The 18,040-nt window shown below is 37.3% G+C and overlaps 1 protein-coding gene across 2 annotated transcripts in view; it reads right to left on the bottom strand.

Annotated features, from left to right (window-relative positions):
* The window catches only part of CNTN3 (contactin 3), a 336,043-nt gene that overhangs the window by 10,339 nt on the left and 307,664 nt on the right, over positions 1 to 18,040 (bottom strand). For both annotated transcript variants that reach the window (XM_082740072.1, XM_082740073.1), the window contains one exon: positions 9,850 to 10,033. In XM_082740072.1, the coding sequence (XP_082596198.1) occupies positions 9,850 to 10,033 (184 nt within the window). The remainder of the gene's footprint in view (positions 1 to 9,849; positions 10,034 to 18,040) is intronic.

Raw genomic sequence — 18,040 nt, 5'->3', positions numbered from 1 at the left:
TTAAATTAAATAAATTAAATATATTGGGAAAATAATACAGGTTGTTTGAGTCTGTGGCTAAAATCAAGCGACTGGGATGGCAAAACAGTGGGCAAATTCGGAACAGGTTGAGTTTGCTCATTGCATGATCCAACTTTCCCTTTAGCATCTTTGTTCGCATTTCTGGTTTCCATCCTCACCAACATTCAGTTACCCTGTATTGAGCCTTCAGTGCTCTTCTTTTCTATCTTCCTATGGTCAAATCTCAAGCATGAAAACTTGGGTTCCACAACCTCTATAAAAAGACTGCCTAGCCTTGTGTGCCAGGTGTTGTAACAGCACAGAAAAGATCTACCTCCTACAGGTTAGACCAAGGCCTGGAAGCACTGTGGCCATTTCCAAGGCAAATGTCCGGAGCTACTGTCTTAACAGAAGCCACTGTATCTCAACTGTAAAACCACAAGAAGACCTTGGAGAGCAGTTGTTAGATTAAAGATTAGATATGTTAGATTAAAGATTAGAGAGGTCACCTGGGTGGTTCAGTCAGTTGGTTCCAGGATCAAGTCCAGCATTGGGCTCCCAGCTCCACAGGGAGTCTGTGTCTCCCTCTGACCTTCTACCCTCTCATGCTCTCTCTTACTTGTTCTCTTTCTCAAATAAATAAATAAAATCTTAAAAAATTAAAAAATAAAACCTACAGGAGAGTGAAATTGCTCTAGAACTGGAAAACTTCAGATCAGAAGTTGAGACCTGAAAGCACATCAACCAGCTTGCAAATTTTGGGGGGGGGGTGCATAGAAGGGGCTAACCCAATGTACTTTAATTTTGCGTAGTTGCCAACATTTAAAACTCAGGACCTTTCATTTCAGTTCTGGGTTTCTGATTGCTGATTGCTCATGCAATATCAGATGGAAAAGAATGGGCCTACTCTAATGGACCAAGAGAATGGGCTGGCCCTAAGACAAGACACCCCAGCCATCATCCATCCCTGCCCATTGATACCTGCCTGGCCATTGAAGGTATCTGACTGGACACTTCTCTTTTAAAATAAGTACTAGTTTGAGGTAGTTTTTATACATTTTAAGGACATTGGATTGACATATTTAGAAAAGTAATACATTTTGATGGAATAAGTCTGTAAAATGTAACAGTTTAAACTTATTTCCCTCAAGGCTTGATGTGGTGGATGCTGAGGGAAGGATGGGAGGGAAGAAGTTTCAGACACTGGAAGAGATGAAGGTGTAGTTCAGGGATCTGAACAACCTGAGCTACATTCTCAGATCCTCTGAAAACGTCTTTTCGATGGTCCATATTACTGGCTAGTAGGTCGGCTGTGTTCTTGTTTAAAGTATTTTGAGGTAAATTATATTATTATGATCTTTGCAAATCCTCTGCCCTTTACTCCTTGTGGAGAGTATATACTTCTCTCACTGACATTCAGCTTGGCCATGGGACCTGTGGTTCCCCTGCCTGTAGGAAGACATACTTCTGCTTCTCCCTGGCATCCTGCAGACATCAGGCTCTGTCATGTGACTCCTTTCTACCAACAGAATGTAAGCAAAAGCAAAACAGGTCACTCCCTAGTAGCAGCTTTCAAAGCCACAGAAGAATGTGCTCAGCCCTTCTCTTTTCTTTCTGCCATGAGATCTACACAGCCCAGTGAGTGGCTGCTCCTTCAGTCTGGGTCCTGGTGTAAACACCCAAGATTAGATCTGAATCTTACTTGGGGTGTACGTGTCAGATAAATGAGAAACAAACATTGTAGTTTTAAGCCACTTAATTTTGGAGTTTGGATACTGGGTCTAGATTAGCCTAATCTGACTGGTACAGTTATTAGCCAATATTCTAAATAGTTGTGATGCAACACAATACATTTTTGTAAAGACAGGGAAACATGGTATACTGTACATTAATATAGCTTATCTGTTTCACTTTCCACATCCTATCCTATGTGGAATTTCACTTTCTAGATCCTGTTGTATATGGAAGCCCCCACCCAGAATAGGCTGACTGAGTTCTACACTTTATTAGAACTAACTTGATACATAGTTTACATTTTAAAATTTTTGGTAATTTATGTCTCAACTTTCACATCATACAGATTTTTCATCATACAGATTTTTCAGCTCAATTTCTACTGCTGATAGTATGCTAAAGTAGAAAAAAATGACAAAAACTAATTTAATTTTAGTAGAAAGGCAGCCTATCACTACATAGTACACTACTAATTGGCAGGCTGCAAAATTATTTCCGTAATTTCATATGTTGTAACCAAAACAGTGTTAACATTGAAGGTTTTTATAATTATTGTTCTTTAAGCACCCATCAGATGTCCTCTGCATATTTGATTAACAGACTCCTCAATGCCAGCTTTACAGACGTCACTGAGTCCCCAGCCTCTTGCCTACAAGCAAGTGATAAACATAAGGTTGTTGACAGAATGAAGCTAGGAATATAAGGCATGCCTACCAATAGAAAAATGGTTAAGTTGTGGCATATCATCACAACGGAATATTATATATACACTGACACATTTATGAAAAACTATTAGGGATGCTGGAAATTGCTATGATATATAGGTAACTAAACATACAGCATTCTTCCACTGTATAAGACAAACATTCTACAGAAGATTAAGTCTGAAAAGAAAGCCCAACATTAATGATAGTATTTCTGAATGATAGAATTATGGGTGGTTTTTATTTTCTTCTCTACAATTTTCTTTTTTCCCAAATTTTCAACAATGAAAATGTTTTCTTTTTATATAAAGTAGAAGCCTCTGCCTTCAGATCAGGTCGTGATCTCAGGGTCCTGGGATCAGGACGGTCAACCCGCATCAGGCTCTCTGCTCAGCAGGGAGTCTGCTTCCTTCTCCAACCTGCCTCTCTGCCCACTTCTGATCTCTGTCTGTCAAATAAGTAAAATCTTTAAAAATAAAATAAAAAGTAAAAACTAAGAATATTGCTGTTTAGAATTTTCAACAGTGGCATTTCCATAGTGGTGATGATGAAACTGGCATTTACTTTCAAAACATGGAATTTTAAGAACATATGCTTGCTGTGATTATTTATGCAAGACTCAAAAGATTTAATTTTTTTCTTGACTCCTTGATGATAATGAGGTGATTTAGTGGGAAGTGGTTGTTCTCACCAGTAGCTAGAAACTGTACTTTGTAGTTGGAGTTCAGTTGAGTTGAACATCAGCATGTGTCATTAAAGTGCTTAAAACACAGGACACTGTACCAGAGTCAGGTCACCAAAAGATACTTTCTCCCTAATAATGAGACATATTTGTTTTAGAATCATTAGAATTAAACACATGACTTACAATAGAAAACGGATTCAATGTGCAACTACACAACAAAAACATCTACTTCTTAATTCATCCGAATCTCAGAAAAGACTTTTCTCGGGGTCCAACCTGGAATGTCAGGGAGGAAGATCTTTCTTTGAAATGACTGGATATTTCCAATTTAAAGTTTCTAGAGAATTTGTAAGCAAGTTGAAGATTTCAAAAAAAAAGTGCCAAACCGCCTACAAAGTTCATAAGATTTACACACATTTGGCCAGAGGAATGACTTGATCTAATATTAGCTGAAACTCCCTGACTGAATTCTGTTCAAGTTCAATATCACATTATCTTGTTTCAGAACTTACAACATCAGAAATCATTCTGTTGAAGTCCACAGATAAAAGAACAAGAACAACAAAAACAACAAAAATCACTCTAAAATCTGAGGAACGTGCATTAGTGAACAGTGTGTTCTCTTGCTGTCTCTGTGATTGGTGGTATATCATATACAGACACGAGTAGTTCACAGACATATCTGGGATGGGATATATAGAGGAGCCGGCAAATAACATTAAGTCACCTAGAGAGAAATTCCCTTTGCTTTTCCTATTAACTTGAAGAGAAGGCTGGATTTGGTGATACTAGGTTTTTAATATCTCTTTGATACTAACAGCATAAATAAAGTGGGAACAGACTTAGAGGTCTGAACAGGTAAGAGCATGTTGCTTGTATTAAAAAATGGAGAGTGGCATATTTGTTTGTTGTATTTATTACTGATTTTATTACCATTTAATTTACTATTTTGTTAGCATCTATTTATGGCAATGATATTGATTTCCATACTTGGTTAGTTTCCATTTTAATTTTAAGTTTATGATAGCAAAAATTACAAGCTAATTTTTAAAAAGATTTTATTTATTTATTTGACACACACACACACAGAGAGAGGCAAAGCACAAGCAGGGGAAGCTGCAGACAGAGGGAGAGGAAGAAGCAGGCTCTCTGCTGAGCAGGGAGCACGAGGTGGGGCTCGATCCGAGGACCCTAAGATCATGACCTGAGCCAAAGGCAGGTGCTTAACTGACTGAGCCACCTAGGCACCCCTGTAAGTTAATTTTTTAGACAAACTGTTAAGTACATATTAGAGGAGACCCAGAGGAATGGCAAAAATGGCAAAAATTGAGAAGCAAGATCACATATAAAATTTGGGAAATTTTGCATTGATATAGTTCCCAAGTCATAACTTAGAGTAGATAATGATATAATTAAATTATACATATGAAATTATATATTTGAAACAGCAATTTTTATTTTATCAAAAACTCATAAAGAAGATGTAGTCCATATACACAATGGAATATTACTCAGCCATCAGAAAGGATGAATACCCAACTTCTGCATCAACATGGATGGAACTGGAGAGATGATGCTGAGTGAAATAGGTCAAGCAGAGAAAGTCAATTATCATATGGTTTCACTTACTTGTGGAACATAAGGAATAGCATAAAGAACATTAGGAGAAGGAAAAATGAAAGGAAGAAAAGTCAGAGTGGGAGATGAACCATGAGAGACTAGGGAGACTCTGGGAAACAAATGAAGAGTTGTAGAAAGGAGGGCGGTAAGGGAATGGGTGAGCCCGGTGATGGGTCTTAAGGAGGGCACAGATTGCAAGGAGCACTGGGTGTTACACACAAATGATGAATCATGGAACACTACATCAAAACCAATGATGTACTGTATGGTGATGAACACACACACACACACACACACAAACAAAAAACTTCTGAAATATTCTGACCCCTATTCCTTTAGTGTTTGTTTTACTCACATTACCTTTACAATCCCTTAGGACACACTTGATTAGGTTTCTTAAATTCAGGCAACTGATTTTAGCTCAGCTTACATGGATAAACATTCTGCTTGTAAAAGCAAAAACCCAAGCGCAAAACATCGTACTGTTTAATATTGTTCTGATTTTTCAAATGGACACACATGTACAGTCATCACTGAAGAAAAAACAAAACAGTATCCCCTTGTTCCAGGGTAAGGTCTAGGCATGTGATTCAGTCCAGCCCAGTGAAGGTTTTCTATCAATTGGTCATAACAGCTGATTCTGGGATGAGCCAAGAAGAACCATCCTTGGCTCTGAGTGGATTTATCAGAAGGAAGCGGTCCATTTTCCCCAGGGTGTTTAGTTGACAGAAATAAGCCTTAAGTGGCAAACAGCAATACTTTCACCCTGAAAAATGGAACTTGGTAAGAATGATTCCACCATGGAACACAGCCAAGAGAAGGAGAGTCTTGTTTGTTGAACATCTGTTACTGGGCACCAACTATGGTTACTTCAACACTGGAGACCAAGCTCTAAGGACAGAATTATTATCAGAGCTATGGTAAAATCTCTGCTCTAAAGGACTTTGTCTTCTAGTCAAAGCAGGCTAGAGAGAATAATCAAATAAATGAGAATAAGTTATAGAATCTGTGACAGCTGTTAGTGCTCTACCAAAGAACAAAGCAGGGAAGGAGACTGAGTGTCAGGAGATGAGGGATGCACTTTTAAACATGGTGGTCGGGTGGCAACTAGTATTTGAGCAAAGATCTCAAAGAGATGAGAGAGAAAGCCACTGGATGCCTGGAGGAGCTTTCTGAGCAGAGGGAACAGCAAATGCAGAGGCCCTGAAGTGAGAGTGGAATGAGTGAAGAAGAGGAAAATAATAGGAAATAAGTCAGAGGAGGATTTGGAGGATAGATCATATAAAGCCTTATTGAGCATTATAAGGATTTAGTATTTAACTGAAATGAGATAAAATGGGGGCATCCTGAGCATCACTGTGGCTTACTGGAGACAAGGGTGGAAAGAGGCTGAACAGGAAAGGGTTGCTGCCTTGATCTATGTAAGGTATGTTCCAGCTTACAACAGGGTAATAGCAATGATAACAATAAGATGTGGTAGATTCTTGCAGAAGTCAGTTGTTGAGTATGAGAGAAAGAGAAGAGTTGAGGGTGATTCTAAGATTTTTGGCCTGAGCAACTGAAATATTGCGATTTAAGTTACTGGGATGGAGAATTCTGAAAGGGACAGGTCTGAAATGGGGTGGATGGCATAGTCAAGAACTTAGTTTTAGAAATATTCAGTTTGAGGTCTTTTAAGATGAATCTTGAGGATGTTGGTTGAGTGCTAAATCCATCCATACTGAAAACCAGAATTACCACTTGACTTTTTAGTTACACAAAGCAGAATATTTGCCCTACAAATTCTTTCTTGCTATCTCTGAACATAAAATTCTCAATATGTTTCCTTTTAGAAGCCAACAAATTTCATCATTTACATGCCATCTGCAATTTTTCCTCATCAGTGCCTTTAGATACAAGATGTTCTTAAGAGTTAGCTCCCCTTGGGTTGCAAGTAACAGAGACCCATTTTAGATTACTTAAAGAGGCTAATTAGAGTTTAACTCAGAAATGCTTCCAAAAAAATACAAGTATTTGGATATCAAAAATTAAGTGTTTAACGGAAGTTAGAGTATTTAACTTGAGAATCCTTGTATTATTTTACATTAATCAAAAATAATCACCCAGGATCTGTACTGATATAAAGGCTTGCATACTAAATTCCATGATTACGAGTCCATGAAACTTGCACAGTTTAAGTAAGATGGTAAAAAACTACAGTAAGTGTTTTGAATTCACAATGTTCAGTCAAGAGGAAGTATATTTGATTAATAATAGTCCTTCAGGCTGGCCTGCTTTAGCTTTCATTCATCCATTTAGCTACCCAATCAGTATTTAACCAGTGGTTTGTAGCACCATGCTTGCCACTAGGGCTGGATGAACAAGACACAGGAAGATTCTTTCCCCATAAAGTTTGCAATCCAGAGGGAAAATCAGACAGCAAGCAAATAATCAAAGGCATAATCTTAGTTCTTTATGTCTAAAGCATGATGATAATTCTCTTTATAGAGATAATCACAAAAATGTTACCAAAATTCTTAAATAGGATTTGGAGCTAAATCCAGGACAAAGGTTAGGATGACTATTGAGAGTTGCCAGTAACAGGTAATAAGAAAGGCTTTAAAGGATCCTGTTTTACTCGCATTTTTGGTATCTTTAAGGAAAAATTATTAACATAAAAGTGCAAGTTTAACACATGCTTTTTATATACCTAATCTTAGAGTAATTAAGGATTTCAATGATCTCTATGAATTTCCCACCCAACGTAGGAAATTTTTCCCTAATAACACCTGCAGATCGACATGCAGACTCTGAATGATTTGCAGAAATACAAACGTATCACCTTCAGAGAGATTTTATTCAATTGTTGGAATTCCCATCAGACTACAGCTTTGTGAACAAAGGAGTACTGTCTACCTTTGATCACCTTACCCACATCCTAAGCATGAAGCAAAAATCCCAATAAATACTGGTGTTAAACGGGGCATGGATATTCTGATTATATGGCTGAAAGAGAGGACAGCACAATTAAGACTGTGTCTAGCAGTATCCAGCTACTTAGTCTGTAATTGGAGGGAAGTGATATAACCTCTATAAGCCTCAGCATTCTCATCTCTAAGGTGAGGCTACCAGCAGCTTCCAAGTCATGGTGTTGCTGTAAGAAGTGAGAATCAGTACGAGAAAAACATACTGAGAACAGTAACTGCAGATTGCTCTGTCAACCATTAAAATCATCATTGCTATCATTACCGTTGTAAATTTCTACTTTAGATTGGGTGCCTATATGCTACACCTAAATCAGAAATTTCTTTTTTAAATTGTATTTCATTCATTATACATTATCATAACATTCCTATTGTCTTTTCCTCATATCTTACCAATTGCTAAGTTCTTCACTGATTCCATGATGATGTCACACAGTTTTGTATAATCATAATTTTCTAGCAAGTAATCACATCAATTATTAAGTCAGAGGAAAGAGCCAGATAAACTTGTTTGCATATATTCTTGTAATCAGAATTTTTGATTGATGCTGTGCTTTGAATATATAAATAATGATGTATATTTAAATCTTACTAATTCAGAATTGTTATTGAGAATACCAAACATATTTAGCGAGAAGTTCTAAACACAGAATGTTTTCAGTTTAAGTATTTCCAAGCCTATATAATACTTGGTGTAACCCCTGCCATATATTATGAGAAAGAGATTGGGTCAGGCTTCCCCTAATAACTAGTGAAGGATAATACTGAATTATTACACGGGTTGGTTGCTTGTAAAGGTATGTTAATGAAGATTTATAATGGATTGTTGCTAAACATTCGGTCTGCAATCTCATTATACTAGTAAATTAGTAATCAAGTTCTCTTTTGTATAGATCATACAAAGATGAACGTGAACGTTGCTCATCAAATTAACACTGGCTAACTAAAATCTAAAGTAGTAGAATTATGTTTTATATATATGTTAGCTTACCCACAAAGCTAGTCAATGGTATTCCATTTTATGCTATTGGTATTCTTAGCAATTTTATCTAACAAATGTATGTTCTTATACAAACTTGGAAATTAAATATAGATATAAAAATCAGGCAAAATTGAGGTCTCATTCCCATAGGAAGCCAGTTAAGCAAACATTTTTACCGAGTTAATAAATTCTGAAAAGAAGAAAAATAATTTTCTGTAAATGAAAGTAATGCATTATTATGTTAAAAGTACTTCATCCTACATTCCCATTTTCCTTACCTATACAATGTTAATAGCTACCTGATAGCTACCTCCTATGGTAGTTAGGAAGTTTAAATGTGGGAATGCATGTAAAGCACTTGGCAGATAGAACACTTTCAATTGCTATTAGCTGTAATGATAACAATGACAAGGACAATTGAAGTGGTTGCACTCCAAGAAGTTACTAACACAATACAATGATTAAAAATATAATTCTGCTATCAGTCTAATTGAAATAAATGTGGAAGACTATAGAATTGCAAATCACTGATCTTCCTGTAATGTAATTCAAAGCCAAGTTACATACAGCTCCTAACTGCTTGTGAATTTACCTGTGAATCAGCATAGCTAACAAAGACTCAGCTTTCAAGGCAACTGACATCTCCAGTTAGATTTTTTAAAATATCAGTATATTCACGTGCACCAACATCTTCTGATGGTGATCTTTTAGTGCATGCTGGCATCTTTTGAATGCCAAAAAGGCATCAAAAGGAAAGAAAAAGAAGAAGAAAACCACTCTTGACTCTCTGGTGTGAAATTTAACTTATTCACGTGTACTGGAAATCCTCAAGCGTTAGGGAACTAAAAAAAAAAAACCATGAAAATAAACCAGGCTTATCATTTTAAAAGAAAAATGGACAGACTCAACACCCTACAATAAGGTTTTTCAAAAGGTACACATTGATTTTCACATGGGGTTTCACATGGGGGTTCTATCTTTCTATCTAAAGATTCAGGGATCTCAGGAAGACAAAGATATGTGTGTGTCTGAGTTTACAACAGTCTGGGATTGGATTTGTAGCATTCAGTGGGCTTACTGAGTTGGGTTGTCCAATTTTAAATGAGAAAGAAGGCTACCATAAACTACTTCCTTGCCATTAAAAAAATTGAATCTACGTACGAGTTTTCTTTGTGGTTGCATTCACTGTGGTGCTGAAGGGCCCAGCACCAGCACTGTTGTAAGCCCGCACAGCTGTGTAATAGGCCAGATTACTCTTCAAGCCGCGGAGTCTGGTTGATGTCTCATTTCCTGGAACTTTCACTTTGCTCGATGATTCTTCTTCTCCATTATTCCAGTAGCGCACCTGGTCGACAGAAAAACATAAAAGACGGAAAACATTGACACAAACACTACAACACTTCCACGAAGTGGTTTTCATGAAAATGGGTACTATAATGTATTTATATTCATCATTTACACAGCAAATGTTCTTTAAGGACCTACTATGTGCTAGGGGTCCCATTAGATTCTGTGCTAGAGGAGAAAAGGGACTTTGGGAGGAGACAGAAAATAAACCAGATAAAGAATCCAGATAAAGTCAAAGACAGTGAGAGCGAAATACCCCTAGACTATAGCTTACTAAAGGAAAATGAGGGTGAAATCTGCAAATGTAATAGAGCAGGCTGTTCCTCCTTCTCGGGCCCTAACCAACCAGGTCCAAGTTCAACTCCGGAATGCTGGCAGCTCTGCTTCACCTTGCCTGGATGGTGGCGGTGCCCTCTGGGAAGAAAGAAAACTGTCAGAGAAAAGACTATCAAAAAGCCAGCTGGCCAATGGTTTGTCCTCCAGTGATGGCCAGGTGTCAACAAGGCCACCAGTGCATGCAGAGCTGCTGAAGAGAAGAGGAAAGCAGTTAACACAGTTAAATTTAAGTTATGCTAACACGTTTTCTTTGTACTTCATTATTCTGAGTTGTGCAAAACGATCTGAGATGTTATATAAAGAAAAATGTATATGGAGGATAACATATAAAAAAAAGCTTAATGAGAATATTTAATAAAAAAAGAAACAAGGGTATGAAAAATCCAATAAAAATACATGTTTTCCATCTCCAATTCATGCTATCAAGTTTTGCTGTGCTGCGCTATAGAGAACGGATTATCCAGAAAGTCAAAGCAAAACCAACACTAATAGCAACAGCAACAAGACCACCAAATTGTTCAGGAAAAGTACAAGCATTCCTCAGGCGGAGAGTGGATATCACCATTTAATTGTGTAAAGCAGAGCCCAAACACTTAACATAAATATGTAAGGCAGACTGGGTACATATTTTTTTGCTTTCATAAAGAAATGCATATGCTCTCTCCCATATTTCTTGCAATGTGTGCCCTTTCTGACTGACTTTCATTTATCTTCTCTTGATAGCAAAATATGAAAACAGAAGACCATTTCTATAATTTGTGGAAGTCAACAGATGTTCGAGCACAATGAAAATGGCAGTTGATTCTTAGCCATCAGTCATGAAGGCAGTAGACACTTAAGGGGACTGTGGCAAAATAGACAGCCAAGTTCCATCTTAGGGAGTTACTACTTGGCTCTACCAAGGGAAGGAAGATCCAGTGGTTAGAGGTCTTTTATTTTTTTAAGATTTATTTATTTATTTGACAGAGAGAGAGAGAGGAAACTGCTGACTATGGAACCCAATGGAGGGCTCGATTCCCTGACCCTGAGTTCATGAATAAGCTGAAATCAAGTTGGAAAATTGACAGACTGAGCCCCTTTTGCTTGTTTGTTTTTAAGAAAAGGAGAAATCTTTATTTTAATGTGAAATGGCCCAAATTTAGAGTTGGCTCAATTTTTTTAAAGTCACTGTGTTATCCAAACAAAGCTTGTTTATGATCTACTTAGGATAACCAACTTTAGCCCTCTGGGAAAAATACAGTAGAAGTTACAGTGTTTTGGGGAAAAAAATGGTAACTATGAAATTCTTTAGTTAAAAAAATTAGTAGAAAAATCAGATTTTTCAATAATGATCCTAAGTTAGCACACTAATAATGTACTAGGGCAATATTTTCCTTACGTATGTGTATGCATATATATACATATGCATGTGTGTATATGTGAATATGTATGTACATGTTTGTGTTTATATTTACATTCATATTTATATTTACATACAGGACCCCTTAAATTCATGTAAAATGCTGTGTTCATGTATATGTGTATGTGCATTACTCTTGGAAAAGTTATTAATTTTTATATAAACCTCAAAAGAAGGATATGAACCCAAACAATCAGGACTAAATTGAATATGTAATTTCTACACCTTTAAAGCACTGAATTAACACTGAAACTTGATATTTTAGCAAAAAAAAAAAACTACATATCTTAGGGAACCCAGTATAAGAGAAAATCACAAAGAATTTTTTCATTAATTAAGGATAACGTACAAATTGTCTTTTATAAAGCCGCAGCCAAGTAAAATTATTTTTTTAAAGATTTTATTTATTTACTTGAGAGGCAGAGGGAGAGAGGTAGCAGAAGAGAGCAGGAGCTGGGAGGAGAGGGAGAAGCAGGCTCCCTGCTGAGCAGGAAGCCCAATGTGGGGCCTGATCCCAGGACTCTGGGATCATGACCAGAGCCGAAGGCAGGTGCTAAACCTACTGAGCCACCCAGGCACCCCTAAACTGTTAATGGATACTAAAAACTGGTACACATTCCAAATTCAACAACAGTAAACACTAGGTAATATTAGGTTTAGCGGACTCCAAAATGGTAAGACACATTCCCTGCCCTTGAAAACATTATCCGCTTATTATAAACAAAGAATGACACAGAGTCAGTAATTAGAATAACATGCTACAGGCAGCCTAGAACTTGCAGCCTTGGGTATAGCACAGATTGGGGAAAGAAATCACATAATTATGAGCCCTTGAAACCCTCAATTTAACAGATGAGACATCAGATGCCCTCAGGAGTTAAGTAACTCAATCAAGGTTGTCCTGTCATACACACTGGTCTCTGCTTATGGGCCATTCTTTTTCTGGTATGTCAAATTACCTCAATTTAAGTTGCCTAAGAAAATGTTCCTCAGGTGACTGATTTAAAGGAGAAATAAAAACAATTTTTAATAGGCATAAGGAATATTTCTTATAAATTTATTTATAAAAAGCACATAAGGTTCTTGATAGCAGTATGCTTTTGAAGTACTCCATATACCAGAATGAGAGATTTATTTTTGTATCTAAGTTGCTGACATGAATTAGAAATATTTAGACCATAGAGAAAATTTGTACCAAATTGGAATGTGATATTCATTGGAATTGATTATGTAATCTCCTTACATAGCTTTACTTACAAAATTGAATAAATGTGCATACAACTCAAACATAAAGAACCAAAGCAGTACATTAATATTCCCAATTTTCTATGAGTAGTTAATAAAATATGTCCTTTAAAATTTTGCTCAAAAATATTTAATAAGGGTAGATAGTTTTTTTCTAAGGAGGGAAAAGTAAAATAAATAAATAAAAAAATGAAGAAAAATAAAGGAGGGAAAAGTCAAGAATGAAATAAAGACAAAGACCAAATTTTCCCCTCAGTTGTGTTTGGATTTAAATGGTAAAAGTCCTATACCTGAGAAAACAGACTGTAAGTCCATGCTAATTCAGATTTTATAGACACAATCACAATGCAGGGAAGAAGAAAGGAAACCATATAGACTGAAGGAAAACTTCTGCAAATATAATTGTGCAGTCTGTTAACTATGCTTCAATTAAAAAAAAGATATATCTATAGATATATATCTATATAGAGATAGAGAATATATATATATGTACAAATATACATATATATTTATTTGTATAACACTTGATGGGAAAGAGTTACTGTAACAATGACAGAATATGAAAGTTGCATGTACTAAAGACAAGCAGAGAAAAATATTACAAAATACAAAAAGAATCCTGCTAATAAGAAAGAAAGTTAGCTGACTAGGCTCGTGGGAGTCTAGCTACAAGATACTGATCTGAAGTGGATCTCAAAATAAGTATATTTAAAATGTCCAAATTAACTAAAGAAGGGACTGAATCTATCTTGCCAAGAATAGAAGATTAAAAAAAAAAAAGGCAAAGAAAACTGGATGGATTTGAAAAATATCAGAAAAATACTGTATTAACAAATACTCAGTGACAGAATTAAGCTAACGACTACATGATTGAAAAGAGAATTAATAGTTGGGGGAAATTGGAGGGGGAGACAAACCATGAAAGACTGTGGACTCTGGGAAACAAACTGAGGGTTTTGGAGGGGAGGGGAGTGGAGGGATGGGTGAGCCTGGTGGTGGGTCTTAAAGAAGGCCACGTAATGCATGGAGCACCGGGTGTGGTGCATAAACAATGAATGTTGGAACACTGCAAAAAGTAAAATTAAATTAAATTTAAAAAAGAAAAGAGAATTAATAAATCCACAACATGGAGAAAAAAATAAAAATTATGAAAACAAAGAGATATGGAAGATCAAATGAGAAGTTCCAACCAGAGCTGCAGGAGAGATGGAGGAAAAGGCAACAGTTAAAGAGAACATGTCTGAGAATTTTCCAGAACTGAAGACACATATTTTCAAGTGGTAAAATCTGAGTTGGGCAGGGGGGTGGGCAGAAAATAAAAGGTAAATCCATTGCAGAGGAGCAGGTGGTCTGAATAACTGTGGCTTTCAACATTTTTCCATCACCATATACCTGAGAGTAGCTCAACCTCTGGAATATCTGTGTATCACTGTGCCTTGATTTGCTAGTATGGATTGTGCACCTGTGAAGAGAGACAGCTGTACTCCTTGGCATGGCAGACAGCAGGAAGGGCAGATGCCAAGCTCTGGTCACACACCTGAGGCAGCTGTCTGTCTTGGTAATCACCATAGCTCTACCATCCAAAGCAAAGCCTGCATATACTAAGCACTCAGTATTGTTGAGTTCTTAATGACTTAACAAATGTAGTCTAAAATGCCTCCTTCCTTTCCACCACAGAAATTCATAGATCCCCAAACACTAGACATTTCCCTTTAAATGCTAATGAGCTATCTGGTGGCTGCTGGCTCTTGGATAGCTTTAGAATGGGGGCTGGTTGCCAGGGGAACCAACCTTATAATAAGTAGAGGGTGGGAATTTCAGCCCCACCTCCTGACCAGGGACTAGAGATTGTGTTCCTTAACCAATGATCATTGATTTAATCCATCACGATTGCAGTGAAGCCTCCATAAAAAGCCCGAACTGAAGGTTCTGGACTGGTGAACTCACTAAGGTGTTGGGAGGGTAGAGCTCCTGGAGAGGGCATGAAAACTCTGTGTGTGTCCTTCTACAGACCACGTCTTATGTCTCTCTCCCATTTGTCTGTTCCTGAGTTGTATCCTTCATAATAAATATGTAATAGTAAGTAAGGCACTTTCCTGAGTTTTGTGAGCTGTACTAGCAAGATCTCAAACTCAAGGAGGAGGTTGTGGGAACTCCAGATTTATAGCCAATCATAAGTATAGGAGGCCTGGCATCTGAAGGGTGTTGAGGGGCAGAGGGGGGAGGTAGGGGACTGGCAGTCTTGTGGACTAGCCCTTAATCTGTGGTATCTGAAGCTAACTCCAGGTTTATGGTGTCATAATTGAATTCAATTTTAGGATGCCCAATAGGTGTAGGAGAACTGGTCAGTGTAGAGAAAAAAAATCCACATTATTTGGTATAAGTGTTGGGTGGATATAGTAGAGAGGAAGAATTTTTTTCCTTTTATTCACTAAGCTAAGTACTCAAGTCAATATTCTATGCATTTATGAAACATTGGAACTCTGAATTTCTTGATGACATAATATAATTATTTTTCTTCAGAACCATAAAATCATATCACAGGCCCATGTGTTTCTATCTGGATAAGTACAGAGAAACAAACTTGAGGAATGTCAGGATTTAAAATGCTATCTCTGTTTCTGCAAGTAATTTGGTTGTTCCAAAAACTAATGTCCCTGCTCTAAGGAGTCCTTAATATTATTGCACATGAGATGTCACTTAATTAAAACTTAACACAGAATGCAATTTATAAAAGGAATGTATTGAAAAATGGCACTTTCTTTAGCCATTTAAGTACAGGTATTAAGTCAGAAATACTATTTTAGTAGACTAAAATAATTTTGTTTACACTTAAAGATTTTTCAGAGAGGCTAATATTTCAACTTAGCTTCAAATGTATTTAGATAAAGAGAAGGCAGGAAAAACGCATTCAATAGTGTTTTGGAAGACAAATGTGGATCTATCTTCTGTTCTTTCTTACATGGTTCTCAGTCACTGAAGGGCTGACCTATGTGCTGCATGACCTTGGCCCTCTGGCTTCTCTCTGGATTTGGCCAATAGAAGAGAGGAGATGGGAGTGTAGGAAGAGAGAGGCTATGATATTTATTCCCTTGCATCCCTATGCGGGGACACAGTTTGCTAGGGACTACCTTTGCCCTAGCAAAGAACACACACACACACAGAGAACACAAACTTTCAGTTATAAAATAAAAGTCATGGGGATCTCATGCATAGCAATGGTAATTGTGAAGGGAGATCCTAAAAGTTCTCTCTCTCTCTCTCTCTCTCTCACACACACACACACACACACACAATTTGTAACTATGTGTGCTGATGGATGTTAACTAGACTTACTGTGATGATCATTTTACAATTTATACAAATATCAACTCATTATGTTGTATACCTGAAACTAATATAATGTTGTATCTCAGTTATAGCTCAAACATACCTCCCCACCCCCTGCCACACACACACACACACCACTACCACCACACATATAGAACTCCCTTTGAGCAACTCTGGCTCACACACAGTGACCGCTCTCTCTAGCATAACCAATCCTTCCTCTGAGCCTAAAGTCTGCATTTCATTCACTTGAATTCATTTTTGCCTGTTTCCTATTTGTTTAAATGTGTCTCAATAGTTTCTATCCAATTTTCCCAAGTTACATTTTGATTAATTCTAGAATGAATTAATTCTAGAAGTAGTTAATTCTTTGCTTGATAGTATGGAATTGGACTTAATGTACATTTCTTTTTTTTTCCAGTAGAATTTTCACACTCTCAAAAAATAACTTAAATATTTGACATCTTTTCCCTTTGTAATTAAAATGTTTCAACCAACCACATTCTCTACAGCTATTTAGAACAGGAGTCTGGACAAAGGTATTGATGAGGGAACAGAAGGAAAGCTGAGGACAAAGCAGAGGCCCACAAGCCAACACGCCACAACTCCCCCAACCCCGCCCCGCCCATGGCGTATAGGTGACAGTCCTCAGGCACTCCTGGCTGCCCTAAAGGAAAAACAAAATAGTTAACTTGTAGAGATCACAATCCTGCAAGACCGGAGTCTCCCTCAATTTACAGATGTCCTAGTGATTTACAAGGAAGAAGCTTTCTTATCAATAGCCTAACTTCCAAAGATCCCTAACTCCATTCCTGAAGCCCTAACATCATCTTCCCCTCCATAAAATTGAGGGAGGCTGAGGCAGAGGGAAATGTAAATAAAGTTAAATTTCTTCTAAATCTAAAGTTCACGGATAAGGATGTGTGATAGCAGGAATGTGACATTCCTCCCGGAATCTCCCAACTATACCTTACTGTTAATGCCTTACTAAATAAAAGGAAAAATAACCTTAACTTGAAATGGCACGACCTTAGGTATCCTGTGGGTCCTCTTTAGCATATGAAAGTTCTTTCAAACTCTCCCTTTTCCTTACCTTTGCCAACCCCATAGTATATTATAAGCCCCCCCTCACACCCCCGGAGGAAAAAGCTCTTTCTGCCAATGGGTCCTGTCCCCCTGCTTTAATAAACTACCATTTTGCACCAAAGATGTCTCACGAATTCTTTCTTGGTCATTGGCTCCAGACCTCACCCCAGGGAACCTCACTTATATTCTAAAACTTAACCGGTATCAGTGAGGTTAATAGCCATGCATGTTGCACACTTTTTTTTTTTTTTTTTTTGGTTTTGCTCCTCTCCCATGCATTTAAAAAAATCACTAAGTATCCCCCAAAAGTGCTAATCTATATTATCTCACAATTGTAGACATTTGTTTCAATCACTTATCAAGGTTATTCTCTCCAGTTTTATTTTTCAAGACATATAATGGCTTTCAGAAACTGATGGGAGAAATCACGCTATAACTTGGGAGCTTTTGTTCCTCCGGCACCTGCTACCCGTGAACTTCAACCCTTTGCAACTTCTTTATCATGTCTGCATCTCGGGTTCCTATCCAAAGGGCACAAGAAAAGATCTGAGCCGGAGTGTTCCGGCTTAGCAGATGAAATAAATTGGAGCCCAGGGAAATGAGCTCCTC

This window comes from Mustela nivalis (assembly GCF_964662115.1).
Source record: "Mustela nivalis genome assembly, chromosome: 1".
Classification (NCBI taxonomy): Eukaryota; Metazoa; Chordata; class Mammalia; order Carnivora; family Mustelidae; genus Mustela; species Mustela nivalis.
This window is presented reverse-complemented; position numbering and strand designations above follow the sequence as displayed.